We start from the raw sequence: 15294 nt of genomic DNA on the forward strand, positions 1-15294 counted from the left end.
TGTTCCTTGCATACATAAGTAATGAACTGTGAAACAATCCTATCTTAGCTAAATATTTTAGGGGAAAGTTGTCTAAAACGGAATGACAAGTGGGGACAGTTAGTTTCTCATTGGTTTTTGCTGCCGTTATCAGTACAGTACACTTATATCATTCTTTATCGTCTATGTACTACATGAAATCTAATAGTTGATGTGATTGACAATTTGTTCTTTTCCAAGAAGTTTCCTTTTTTTTTCAATTTCTTTTTTCGTTTTTCACCTTCTACTCCATGTCAAATCGACTTAGAACATAAGAATTTTCTAAGTTGGTAAGTACAGCACAACACCGTTTCTCTTGGTTTCAACTAAATTTTAAAATATATGGATATATTATAGAAGGGATGGATAAATTATAGAATGGATAAATTATAGATAAATTATAGAAGACCTATCCAAAGACGTGCCATGTTTTTTAAAATATGCCACTGGCGGCTGAAACTTACAAACTGAAGCTAGTTCAAAACGGAGACGACCCCATTTTGGAGGCAATGGAATATTATTGACATATTTTAAATTATACTTCCATAATTTGATGATTATGCGATGCAAAATTTTGTAAGTATTTTAGCTGTGCACAGGAAAATTCATGTGGTACACATGAATTTTCAAAATGAAATAACTCACTAATTAAGTGCAAGTTATGTTTTATAGTTTTACGTTATGTTTTAATACCACAGAAAAGAATAAATGGTTGCATATGTTTTAATGCCACGGAATTATACTGAAGAAGTTGATTTGAAACGGGGCACTGCCAGTAAAATGCAAAAATTATCTCATGAAATTCAAAATTTCCGATAAAAACTTTCTTGCATTATCAATTACACACTGCACTAAAAAACTCTAACGACGCACAACAATGAAAACGAGAACTTAAACTTTAACTTAAAGCCTGAAAAAAAAATCTCTGCAATTTTCATAATATGTTGTTCCTCTAAGCTCATCAATTATGAGTTCAATTTTTTCTTTGAAAAGAAAAAGACTGCTACTAGTTAAAAAAAAAAGTCCTTTCAAAATATCGTTTTGAATTCAATCCACAAATGTGCTGTAGGAAAATGAATGAAGCTAGCGCAACAAGATTTATCAATCGAAAACTTTCCCGGGTATCTCGTGAATCCCTCGACACGACAAAATCTCATCCCGATTTCATTCAGAAATTCTCCACCGTTTTATTTACGACCCAGGTAACTTCATCTCTCTTCATTAGCTACATTATCGACTTAAAACACCTCATAAATTGAACTAACTTTGTTCCCCCCTGGATACTTGGCGACGAACGGACTTCGTTGGCGACTAAACTAACCTTATCTTAGCAGTTGTTCTAGGGTCTACCGGTGGCAAACACGCTGACATCACATGGCCAAGTTTCGTCCCTAGTTTCCCCGATTCAGCGATGAGTTGTAATCCGATGAGATGCGTTCCCTTACCTGAATAACTACTTTCCCTGCCATACGTTTCTTTTCCTTAAAGAGCTTTTTTTTTTAAAGAAAAAAACGGTTCTTTATAAAGTTTGAACAAACTGGACGCCTGTGTGTGAGCTAAATTGATAAAGTTTCTATGACTTCGACTATCTGTTGCACAAATAAATGACTGGTTCACGAATATCATTGTCTGGTGAAAATTTTTACTAATCAACTGCTAGTAAAGAGGGGGTCGGGAAAAGATATCTTTTGTTTTCTAATGCGAGAGAGTAAGTTTGTGGTTCTTGGGGCGGGTGGTGTTGGCAAAACTAGTCTTGTGATTCGTTTTCTGAACGATGCGTTTAGCAGTACTTACAAACCTACTGTTGAAGATTGTTACCAACACACGATACAGCTTCCAGGTGAGTTTGTTGTCGAAGCTTTTCTGTTTATAACTTTCTCAATGTTTTTTAATGTCATTTTCAAAATGCTTGAGTTTTGACTATAAATATTTTTTAACTCACTTAATAATGGTAAAACTTTCATAAAAAACACTCGAATTTGGTTTGTCAATGAGTGCTCAATGATAATTTAAAGTTTAAAAAAAAGAAACATTTGGCTAAAACTTACTTATTACGTCAGAAAATATTGTTTGAAAGGACATTATTCAAACAAAATTTACATGCATGAATGACAATAGGACATATTTTTTGGATGCAAAAACAAACATTCATCAATAAATTTATAATTTTTGCTTAAACTTTAAAATAAAAATACTATTTTCTCATTAGATGTTAAAAAAGTAAGTTCGGAAGAAAAATAAGTGGGAAGAAATAAAATAAATTCTTGTAATAAAGAATTCAAAATTTGTGAAAAATATAAAAACACAATAATTAAGTTTAGAAATTTACGCTAGAAATTTTTACTTTCGATGGTATATTTCTGCAAAAGTTGTGATCAAAAAATTTTTTAATTGAAAAATAAAGGAAAGATAAGAAAGGAGGGATGAAAACAGCTGTCAGACAGGACCGCAAATGTAAATTTATTTCAGCTTTAAGTTTTTTTAAAGTCTAAAAGGTTTTGTTTATGAAGTTTTAAAAAATATATAAAAAGAACCAGCATGGTTTATTTTCCAAACCGGCTGAAAGTATTTAAAGCTAACAATATGAACCATTTAATAGAGGAAAACCCCCCGAATATATAATCTACAATTCTATACAATGTATACTAGGTGAAGTGAAAAAAAAATCAAAATATGATAAACGTTTAGTAATCGTGCAGAAAAGTTGCCTTTTGTAAAGATATTTAGTCCTGCAAAAGGATTTCGACAGAAAAAAAAAAATTAGTGTTCGTCCGCGCGCTGAAGTTGACCATTATTGCATAAAAACTGAGAAAAGTAACAATAATTTCATCAAAAATAAAAATTTGATAAAGTTGATCTAATATCACTCAAGACTAGGCTTTTTGTGTTGATTACACACCGCATGTGATCATTTTAATAATGAGCTATATTTTAAAGTTCCACTTATGCTTTGAATTTGACTAATATAGCCTCAAAACTGACCAACATCGTATGGTTCCGTACTTTGAGAAAAAATATCAGAAGTAAAAATGTGCTCTCATATTAATTATTCCTTACATAGATATCGAAAAAAAAGTAATAAAAGCATTTCTTACGTACCGAAAGAAAAAGTTGATTTTCCCCTTAGCGCATAACAAAATGGAAAGTTTACGTGTGATAAGGAACGTAAGGCCCCTATAGTGGAGGAGTCTATGGCGGATGCGTCGGCTTCTTCAGTTTTAAGGGTTCTAAAAGAACGTAAGCGCATAACTTTGGTGCAAAATGTAAAATTTAGATGTGATAAAGAACGTAGGTTAAGTATAAAATTTTGAAAATAAATATGTAGCTTGCAACATCCCACATAAGTCGCACCTTTAAACAAAATAAGTTGCTAAATAAATTTTAATGATTTTTGAGCTCTCTAACTGTAACCACATTTCACACAATAAAGCATAGTTTGGCTGGCGAGCCGGACTTATTGTCTTGAATCCTACCAATGTTTGGCCTTAGTGATGCATTGTGGGGTAATATTTCTGGATTCTAATGTGACTCTAAGAAATCCATCTCTCTTGGTTAGACAATAAACTGTGGTTGACGCTTCTTTGTCTAAGTTTACGCATTGTCTCATTGTTTTAAGATTTTGTAAATCATACAATTCAGTAAGTACGCCTTCAAGTACCATTTCTTTCAAAGTCATCTGAAATTCCTGTTTTAGGAGGAGAATTCGAGTTTTCCCACTCTCACCTATCAGTGAGCTCAAGGTAGTTTCTCAGCATCGAAATTGAAATCTGGAGTTTAAAATTTTTGATGTCTAATCGAATTCTTCAACTTTGCCATTGTACTCCGACGGAAACCATGTTCTCAGACGACATTTCGATCATCAACATTATTGTAGTTCTGTACACTGGTTACTTTGAGAACCTAAAAATATAACACTGGAGAATGCAGATGATCGTCATCAGAGAACTTGGTTTGCGTCGGATTACGAAGACAAATTCGAAAAATTCGACTGGACATTAATAATTTACAATTTCAGATTTCAATTTCAAAGCAGAGAGACTACCATAAGCACATCGATAAGCAGAAGTGGAAAAACTTGGCTCCACCTTTCCAAAATGGGACTTTCAGATACAACTTTGAAAGAAGCTTGATGGCGCACTCTCAGAAATGGACTTTCATATTCGACGAAATTTTCTTCGTTTCTGACGAAATCGCTTCCAGGGATATGCTCCGAGCGAACATTTCGTCAAATTGAGGAAACTGCTTTCGTCTCTGGTTTGAAGATGCGAATTTCGTCAAATGTAACGAAATATTTCTTCATTCTAGTTTCGTCAAATCGACAATCATTTTCGTAGTTTTGAGAGAATTAGTTTCGTCAAATTAATTTCGTCATATTTGAGGATGTTAATTTCGTAATTTTTTGAGTTTCTTTTATTTTTACTTTTTCTTTTTTTGAGCTGATTAGTTTTCTTTCTTTCTTTTTTTTTTCTTTTTTTTTGACGATACTGACGAACCTCGTTAATTCGAACACGCTTAAAAAGAATTACTTCTAAAACGGACTTTTTTGTATTCTCTGTCCCATTGTTTTTTGTTTTTCGGTTAAGACGAATTCTGTTAAGAGTAATCGATTTTAATGATCCATTAAAGTTCGTTTTAACGAGGTTCGACTGTATCTTATAAGATTTAGTCAAATCTTTACTTCAGAATCTTACCACCATAATTTCCCACTTTGATGCGCATAGTAACACTCACAGGCCCGTCATTTACGGGGGGGGGGGGGGCATTTATGGAGGTTGACATTCCCCCCCCCTTTGATTTTTGAACTTTTATTCTTTACGTACGAAAGGCCGTGTTTTTAGTTGGTTCTCTATAAAAATTTTGAAGAGTGTACACCTTTTTCCACAATTGGAAAAAAAAATCGAAATGACTGGCCTGCACCCTCCGCCTAAAGCAAAAGGCAAGTATTTGTTGAAAAAAGAGACACATAAAAGATGTTAAATTTTTTTTTATTAATGTAAAAATACAAGCAGACAATTTCTTTAAAATATAAAAATAATTATTGCAAATTCAAGTTAAAGAACAATGTGAAATGATATCTGGGAATTAGGGCTTTACGATGCATCGATGCATCGTAAAATACCGATGTACAGTACACCCTACATCATTACACCGGTTTAGAATAAAAACCTCTAAACCGATAGATCAGTGTGCGCCACAAGTTTGCTTACATCCAAGCTTTTTTTTTTTATCCAAGCAAAAAAAAAAAAAAAAAAAAAAAAAAAAAAAAAAACGGAAACCCGCATGTTAGTCCGGTCCCATAAACTCCCCATGGTATCTAACTAAAACCCCATAAGGGGGATTTTCCTGCAAAAAATCTATTTTTTGCAGGATCTTTTCCATATTTGGCACAGAGGTTCATTCTTGATGCTCAGGAATACTCATTGAGCAGTTTCCTTCCCGCTATGGGGGGAGGGGAACAACCCTCATAGGGGATCTCCTTATAAAAGCCAAGTTTTTGTCTAATTTTTCCAAATTTGGCAGAGGTCCTTTGATGCTCGGGAATGCACACACAATGGTTTTAGTCCCTCCATGGGGGGGGGGGGGGGAGCAACGCCCATGGGGTTTCTCCTTACAAAAACCAAGTTCTGTCGGATTTTTTCTAAATTTGGCACAGAGGTCGTTTGATGCTCGGGAATTCAAAAAGTAGTTATCGTCCCTCTATTGTGGGGGGGGGGGGAACCCATTGGGGGGTGCTTCTTATAAAAACCACGCTTTTGTCGAATCTTTTCCAAATTTTACACAGAGGTCTTTTAATGCTCGGGAATTCAAGCAGGATAATTTTCGTTCTTCTATGGGAGGGGGGGGGGGGCAACCCCTCATTGGGGTTATTCTTATAAAAACCAATTTCTGTCGGATTTCTTCTAAATTTGGCACAGAGGTCGTTCGATGCTCGGGAATTCAAGCAGATTAGTTTTCCTTCCTCTATGGGGGGGGGGCGACCCCATTGGGGTTCTCCTTATAAAAAGCAAGTTTTTGTGGGATCTTTTCTGAATTTGGCACAGAACTTCTTTGATGCTCAGGAATTCTTATTGGGGAGTTTTCGTCCAGCTATTGGGGTCTTTTTTTTTTTTTTTTTTTTCAAAAACCAGTTTTTATAAGATCTTTTAACAATTTGGCACAGAATTCCTTTGATGCTCGAGAGTTCCCCCATTTTAGTCCCGCTATGCATGGGGAATCCCCCGCGTGGGTTTTTGTCGGATCTATTCCAAGTTCGGTACATTTGTCCTTTGATGTTTGTGAATTCCCATAGGGTAGTTTTCGTGCCAAATTTGGGACAATTCTGACAAAAGCTTCGATTTTTGCAAGGAAAACTCCCCTAATCGGGGGTTTGCCACCTATAGCGGGAAGAATAATTCAAACTGCTTCAACTACTCGCGATGTAAGTTTGGCGATGCATCACGATGTAAAAATTCCTACATCGTCCAGTCCTACTGGAAATATAGAAGTGCTACTTCCTCAGCAGACATTGGGTTCTGGAAGAATAAGACATAGGTTACTTTTATGCAGAGTTACATCAATATTTGCTCAAGAGAAAATAGCTGGGGATTTACTTCTTCATTGCATCGCATAAAAAATTCCAGAAAAAAAAAAAAAAGATTTTTTTTAAAACTAATAACATAAATTTTAAAGAAATAGTGTAATAAAATGTACAGTTTGTATATCTTTGTTCGAAAATTAGATACAGTAAATGAAATTAGATAATCTTGAAAAAAAGCTTACCTTTTTCTTTTTTCAATCGATTATTTGTCTTATTAATTTTGCTTCTATGTAGAATGCTTGTTTGGCAAAATTTATGTTTAATACAGGAAGTGTATTATTGCATGCAGTACATACTTTATACTTTGAAGTACTTTGGTACATACTTCATATTTACCTGTCTGGAACTTCAAGGGAAATTAGGTACCTTTATATAACATAATTGATTAGAACTTTACTGATTTACTAAGATAGCTCCAAAAGCATTAATGCAACCATGGCCAACGCCAAGACAGAATTGCAAGTAAGAGATTCAAAGGTATGTAATGAAAATAGTGACTAGCGTATCGAAAAAAGTTTACTAGTTTTTATCATATACTTTTTATTTTCCTTTCAATTTTTCAATTGAAATTTTACATAGACATTTTACTTTGTCTGTAGCAAAAACCATTACTTTAACTTAAATTTGGACTTACTAGTAGTTCATCTATGAAATGCTTCTGAAGAGAATTCCCTTTATTTTGCTGATAATTCCTTGAGGCAGCAAATATGGCAATATAATTAATGCTGTATTTATTTCAGCTGTAGAAACTATGTATAATGGAAAAATTCATAATTATCACAAATCAGGTAACACAAATTAACATAGAATTTAGCGTACTAAATGTGAAAATAAACAACAAAGAACGCTTTATAATTGTTATTATTTTCAAACATGCTGCTAACTTACCTTTTTTTTTTTTTTTAAATCAAGGTTACCTTCAATAACTTATTTTAAATTTGGGATAAATTGAAAAAATATTGAAAATATTTAGCTGCAAAGCACAAAGATATAGTTCTTTATAGAAATTAATGTTTTCTTTGTAACTTAAAATGCTTTGTTTTAAATTAATACTTACTTTATTTCATGTTTTATTTTGCAAGTAAAACCATTCAAAAGAAAAAAGAAACAGACTCAACAAATAGTGAAGTATTGATACAACATAAACAAGAGACACCTGCAGAAGGGGATAACATTACATAAACAACATGGGGTGCGACTTTAATAAGTCCGGTCAACGAGCCTAACAAAAAAAAAGGGGGGGGGGTATCATTTCCGAACCGTAAGCTGATAGCCAGTTTGCATTTATTTTTAATTGCATTAAGCGCTTTTTTTCCTCGATTTTTGTGGGCTTGTTTAAAAGGTTGCTAAGCAATTATTAAAAAATATTTTTATGAACACTTTTGTGAGATAAAGTTCTTAATACTTTCTGATTATTAATTTCTTCAAAATCATATTTCATTTTGCTATTAAAATATTTCATGTAGTTTTGTTAAGAATTAACTATAAAAGATCTATTGTTTACCCATTTCAAAATATTAATCTTACCTAATGGGTAGAGCAATATTTCATTGAAAATGATAAGTGTTACGTACACTTTTGTGAGAGAGCTACTGTATAAATTATTATTGTATTGAATAAAATATTACATGTAGAGTAGAAGAAGAAAAAAATACCAATACTTAGAGGGGGGGGGTGGAATATTTGTTTAAGAAAATAAAAATTGCAGAGGAAAAAAATTTTGAATTATTAAACAAAAACACTTCGTTCACCTGAATTATATTAGTAAAATTCATGAAGAAGAATGAAAACACATAACCATGAAACATATTCAACGTTGAAATTAAAAGCTTCAAAGTTCAATGCTATTTATCAAGGCGCTGTATTTATTATCTGCGTTGCTGTAGCAACGGTGGAATTTTTTATGTAAGTTTAAATTCGTAAAAATGCTTTGATCATCTTTGTCAGTTGTCTAACGGGGGGAAATAAAGGAAGTACGTTTTCGAAAACAAATGTCAACAAACACACATTTTCATTTGCAAATAAAAAATAACGCTAGTTAAGCCTAACGTGGAGGTGACTCAAAGTTAGTGTATACAGAATTCCAAACCAAATCGAACAGGTCGTTTTCAATTTTAATGTGTTTTAAATCCAACAATAAACACAACACTAAACAAAAATGTAACAATACATAAAAAAAGGCACATTGCACATACAAATTTTAATAAATACTAACCTTCTTTATGAATCCTTTAGAATAACTGCAGTAAAATATTTTAACGAGCAAGTACAAGACTGAAACGAAAACTCCCAGAATGCACTGCAATGTGACGAAATTATTTCGTGAAAAATTTGAGATTTCTGGTTTCGTCAAATATCACGTGATTCGGTGACGAAAGGATCGTAGAAAATAACGAAATAGTGCTCGAGGATTGCCGAATCGTCAAAATTGAGCGTTTCATTTTTGACAGTGCGTAAATACTGAATTTTGTGGTTTTCAAAACCTCACATGTGATACTAAAGCAGTGAGACGATTGGTAAGATTAGATAAAGAAGAGTTAGCTATAGTTTGTTTTATAACCAAGAGAGATGGCTTTATTCGAGTCAAATTAGAATCTAGAAATACGCCACAATATAATACTAAGATCGAAAATTGGCAAGAAACAAATAGTTCAAATAGCACGCCAAACTCTATTTTATGTTAATCAATGTGATTACAGTTTGAAGGTTCAAAAATATTAAAATTTATTTAGCAACTCTTTTGTTTCGAGATGTGGATAATGTCGGCTGTTTCAATCTACACTTACATTTTCAAATTTTTACACTTAACTATTGTTCCCTACCGTAGGCAAATCTTAATTTTTGAGCTAAAATTGTTGACTAAGTGGAGATTTTTTTTTTTTTACTGGATAAGAAATGTTTGTGTCTCTTATTTTTTCCGTATCTATGTAAGAATTAATTCGTATGGAACTAAATTTTTGCAAATAATAACTTCTAATACTTTTTCCTAAATATACGAAGCAGCACGATGTTATTCAATTTTGACGCTATTACGTCAAATTCAAAGCATGAATGGAACTTTAAAGTATAGTTCATTATTAAAATGATCTTATGCAGTGTGTAATCTACACAAAACACCTACTCTTAAGTGATATTACATCAAATTTTTATTTTTAATGAAATTATTGTAACTTTTCCCAGTTTTTTTGCAATAATGGTCAACTGCAAGGCGTGGTCGAACCCTCAAGAAATTTTTTTCTGTCGAAATCCTTTTGCATGACTAAATATCTCTACAAAAGTCAACTTTACCGCACTATTACTTAACGTTCGCCAAATTTTGATTTTTTTCACTCCACTCTAATGTATACTGTGTTAACAAGTAGCTGCCAAAACAAAGGGAACAAAGTCCGTGAAATTTAAAAGTTAATTCTTCACTCCCGACACTCAGCACATTGCATACTAATTTATACTTAATTTAGGTGGTGTTCCAATTATTGGACGTTCAAATTGAAGAGGTTTCTTAGAAATAATGAACGGTTGAGGCAACTAAAATCTCATCAATGTTTTAAAAATAAGACAGGCATTTAGCATAAAAACTAGCTCCTGGACTAAACCCAGCTCAATCCAGTTTCAAAAATTTTACAGGAGAAACATAAACATTTCACGCTCCGTCCGCTTAATTTTTCCAAAAGAACTTGTATTTGCTTAGATAATCTTTGGGACATGGTTTGATTCTTGTTTTCTTTTTTGAAATTGCAGTATTGTCTAATAATTACGCATAAAAATAACTTTTATTGACTTGATTTTGAAACAAATCTGCCTTTGGAAAAAAAATTGTATTCTAATTTCAATCCTATACAATCAATGGTATCTCAATTGCATTCTAAGTGCTATCCTGTGCAATCAAAAGTGTGAATTGCTTAAGGAATTTATTGTGTAACGTTCTTGATGTTTTGCAATAAAATCGGTTTTTGGCTGCTATTTTCGACCTGATTGAGAGACATTCGTTCCAAATTACTTTGCACGTGATAATATCGACCAAGAAGTATCCAGTTATGAAAGAAAAATCAGAAAACTCATAGATTGAGCTAATTTTGTCACTAAATGTCTCAATCTTTCTATAAGTTTAATGAGCTTTATTGCGAGCAAATGAAGCCTATTTTCAATTGAGGTTATTATTCATTTTTGGTGCATTGTCAGTACTTTTATGTGGTTGGAAGTTTGCTTAGGTGCAATGTGTAGCCATTTGGAAATATATCTAATTTAATCTTGATTAAAAAACAAAATAGATTTTTTTTTTCGGCATTTGCAAATATGGGACTTTTTTCTACGTTAATGCGCTTGAAAATGCTTACTTCGTTTAATTCTATGACACAATGAGTTTTACTAATTCTTTAATAGCAAAGACACTTTTACAATTTTTATCTATGTTTTGGAACATTTATGATAAATTATTATTTTTTTTTCCAGTTAAATCTCGATGCTGTCAAGGAACTTGTTTAACCATAAAACCATACGTAAATTTTAAAAGCTTTTTTTATATGATTTGAACATAAGTTTAAAGCGAAAGAACGTATTTTAAAGTGTTTTAAAAAATCATGAATTGTAGAGTAAAATTAAGGTTATTATTATTACTGGTAAATTTGTGCAATGTCAGCAGGTTAAATAACCACGAATTTACTCAAGATGGAGGTTTTCAATGCAAACTCATTCGTATTTGTTTTTATCATTTTATGTTTTAAGAAAGACGCAGAAATTTTATAAAACATAAAAGCAGCAGTTTTGTGTATTTTATTTTCCCCGTACTCTGTATTAATTTTTACGTGGAAAAAAATGAAATTTCAACTCTCATGACATTTTATATTGGTTATTCTTTAATTTGTAAACATATTTTACCATGTTCTTTAAAAAGGACTCTTTCAAGTTTTGCTCTTTACATAGAACTTCTAAGGGGCTTTATTAAGTGACTTTTCTTTTCATATTGTATTGAATTGAAATACTAATGCAGACATGCTTTATATGCAGATATACTGTCGTCACACGACAATTAGTTAATCAAATTAGGTAAATCATCATTTTTCTTTGATCTACTCAATATTTTACATATGACAAGATATTTAAGTCGTCGTTGACTATTCCGTAATTCCGATTTTCCATTAAATTTTTAAGAAGGTAAAGGGATATTTTAAAGTGTAATGAATAATACATTTTTGCAACTTTTCTTCTTTTCTGTACTTCAGACTTATCAAAGTTTTATTTCTTTTCGTTACATCAGCCGCTGATGAGAGATTATTTAACGAACAAGATTTAAAATATGATTTTATAAGAAAACTTCGCAATTCGTGTTATTTATATTTAGCTTATTTGTTCCTTTCCCCCTCTTTCATACTTTTTTTTCGCAGAAACCAAGATTGCTTATTCGCCTCACTTTACCAATATTTCTCTTGCCTGATGTTAATCTGTAATCACTCACCCAAATTTTTATGTGTTTGGTACATACCAGTCGCGTGATGCTTTTTTATTTTAGTGCATAACTTCTATAAAAGCGATGACACTAACTTGACTTTTATATTGGAATTCATCATAAATTCATTTTCAAATTCCTATATTTTTGCATTAAAAAAAAATTGTCAACAACTTCAAGAATTTGGAAAAATTGATCCTCGTCCAAACTTCATCTTAGGGCGTGTGTAACGGTGATATAGCAAAGTTTCACTTTCGCCCATAAAATATTTTCACCATAAAACCATCCAAAGATATATAATTACTCCAAAAATTTAGAGCTTTTAATACCTTATTATATTTAAGTTTTAAGTAAATTTCTCTCTTTAAGTTTTAAGTAAAATCTTTTCTGAATTAACATGAAGAATTTAAATGTTTAAGAAGTGCGCCAGTATTTCATGTCCCGTTGACAAAAACAACAACCTGCTTCTCTCGGGTTGGGAGGTGAATAAATAATTGAAAGTTAAACTTTCTACAAAATTTTCCTGCAAGATCTCAAGATATAGAATAAACATAAATAAAATAGGGGATATGGAGATCGTTGAACCGTGGATCACTTTGTACGGGTTTCAATAATATTTATATTCGTTATTTAAATTAATGATCAACAAATAGTACACCAGAGTTTTACAAACCTTATAACAAAATAAGATGGTGCAGTTACATTGAATAAATGTTATTTAAAAAACAAATTTCATTGCTATTTTTTCAGTGCTGAGTAATTTTCATAAGTCTGCAAATATATTTTTAAAATGGTTTTAATGAAGAATGGAGTAGTAAATTGAACGCCTATATAAAGTAAGTTCTTTTATATTCAGTAAATTACCGCCCATCAGCCAGGGCTAAAGCAGAAATACATGAAATACACCGCCAGCTCAGTCATTTCCAGTCGAGGACTGCAGTTTCGTGCTTATTAGCACTCATGAGCCCGGCATAGGAAAGTGACTGAGCTGGAGATGGAAAACCTCTTAAGGAAGACAGGAGGGCCAAACAAACTGGTAGCTAATGTAAAATTAGCATAGACCAGCCGAGTGACCGAAGCAATGGTTCGGTTCAATTCGAAAATTGATGGCAAGGCATGGTATATTCAGTAAATTACCGCCCATTAGCCAGGGCTAAAGCAAAAATACATGAAATACACCTCCAGCTCAGTTATTTCCAGCCGAGGACTGCAGTTTCGTGCTTATTAGCACTCATCAGCCCGGCTGACTGAGCTGGAGATGGAAAATCTCTTATGGAAGCCAAGAGGGCTTCCAAGGGGGGGGGGCAAGGGGAGGGGAAGCCAAGTTTGGCCCTCTTGGCTTCCATAAGAGGTTTTCCATTTCCAGCTCAGTCACTTTCCTATTCCGGGCTGATGAGTGCTAATAAGCACGAAACTGCAGTCCTCGGCTGGAAATGACTGAGCTGGCGGTGTATTTCATGTATTTCTGCTTTAGCCCTGGCTAATGAGCGGTAATTTACTGAATATACCATGCCTTGCCATCAATTTTCGAGTTGAACCGAACCATTGCTTCGGTCACTCGGCTGGTCTGTGCTAATTTTACATTAGCTACCAGTTTGTTTGGCCCTCTTGGCTTCCAAAAGAGGTTTTCCATCTCCAGCTCAGTCACTTTCCTATGCCGGGCTGATGAGTGCTAATAAGCACGAAACTGCAGTCCTCGGCTGGAAATGACTGAGCTGGCGGTGTATTTCATGTAAGTTCTTTTACTTAATAATTATTTGTAGTTCCTTTATTTTTTGTCATAAAGAGAAAAATTTTGACGGCATTTCTTCAGACCAAGAACGCAGGGTACTTTGGTCCAGTTTCAATAAACCTACAAAAAAAAAAAAAAAAAAACTTTTTGAAAAGTTAGAAGAGCAAAATTCTGGTAATAGTAACAGGGAAGTTGATGAGACCATGAAGTTGTGCTGATTCTTGAGAAAATTTAGATGATTCTGGCATAAATAGTATAAAAGTAGAAGAAGGTCCGTTTAATATTTTAACAAGTTATATGGATCTTTAAACTTAGTTTTTTTCGTGCTAAACGCAAATAAACATAAGTTATTTATAATATTGGATAATATTCATCATTAAATTCGTTGTTTTCGTAATGCAAACCTTTGTACCATGCGATTAGGGCACATTGGTTCGCTTCACAGAGTTCTATTAAAAATTAAAATAAAAAAGAAAGAATTGAACATTTTCAAAAAAGTTTGGGATTGTGAGAGACGTTTAATGAACTTCATGGTGAAAAAGAAAACTGATCATTTAATTGTTTAATGAGATAAAAAAATGAAAAGGCGGAAAGCAACCCGACGTATCCCATCTTCCTCTATCACTATTCGTTCTGGACTTATCGTTAAAATTAATGCTCCTCAGATGAGATTAGAAAAAAATGCGTCTAAAAATATTGCTGATCGTTATTTTATCTCATTTAGAGGACAAAAAGGGTTAGTTAAGTTGCTGTGTAATTTTTCCATATATTGTTCTTTTTTGTGTCATGTAATAAAGTCCTCTGCTCTTAAAATAGTATAAAGTATTTAAAAAAAATGAATTTTTTTTTTGTTAAAAAAGTTTTTCTCACGAAATGATTTTTTTTTGTTGAGAGATACGAGTATAGTGGCCGCCGCTTATATGAATCACGCCTGTTCTAAACAGTTTTGATTCCATAAAGCGGCGGACTTATTAAAACGGCTCATTCAATAAATCTGGATTTTATTCTGTTTTCGACAATTTGATTCTTTAAAGCGGTTGATTCAATTAAACACTGATTCAATTAACCGGCGTCCACTGTATTACGTATCGAATATGTTTTTCCTGCTGACATTTGTTGCTTAAAACTTTTGAGAAAGTGGGTTCATTCAAACTCAAAATACAGAAAAACTGATGCTTTTGAGTTTAAATTTCAGTTTAAAGTAAGATTATGTCCAAATGATTTCAAAATTCTAGTGAAAGCGAGAAAGACATTATTCGCGTTAAAAATACATAAAAACATTTTAATGGTGTTTCAACACATACACACACTCCAAGCTCTGCGCAAAGTAAAAATGCACTATGTAGCGGATTTTTCAGAAAACATGAAAAGATAATCAGTTAGAAAGTGTTCAGAGATAAAACACTAAAATAATCCACCTGTTGAATTCTAGATTGAAACAACGCGGCAGAAAAAAAATGTGGAATTTGCAAACTGAAACTTAAAAGCTTTTGGCATTTTAAGAATGTGGCAAAAAACATGTCT

At 32.8% G+C, this 15294-nt stretch overlaps 1 protein-coding gene across 1 annotated transcript in view; it reads left to right on the forward strand.

The window, feature by feature from the left end:
• Positions 1-1716: 1716 nt before the first annotated feature.
• Positions 1717-15294, forward strand: part of LOC129217317 (ras-related protein Rap-2a-like) — a 109793-nt gene continuing 96215 nt past the window's right edge. The window contains exon 1 of the mRNA XM_054851600.1: positions 1717-1858. Within this exon, the coding sequence (XP_054707575.1) occupies positions 1717-1858 (142 nt within the window). The remainder of the gene's footprint in view (positions 1859-15294) is intronic.

Source organism: Uloborus diversus, chromosome 1 (assembly GCF_026930045.1).
Source record: "Uloborus diversus isolate 005 chromosome 1, Udiv.v.3.1, whole genome shotgun sequence".
NCBI classification, from domain to species: domain Eukaryota; kingdom Metazoa; phylum Arthropoda; class Arachnida; order Araneae; family Uloboridae; genus Uloborus; species Uloborus diversus.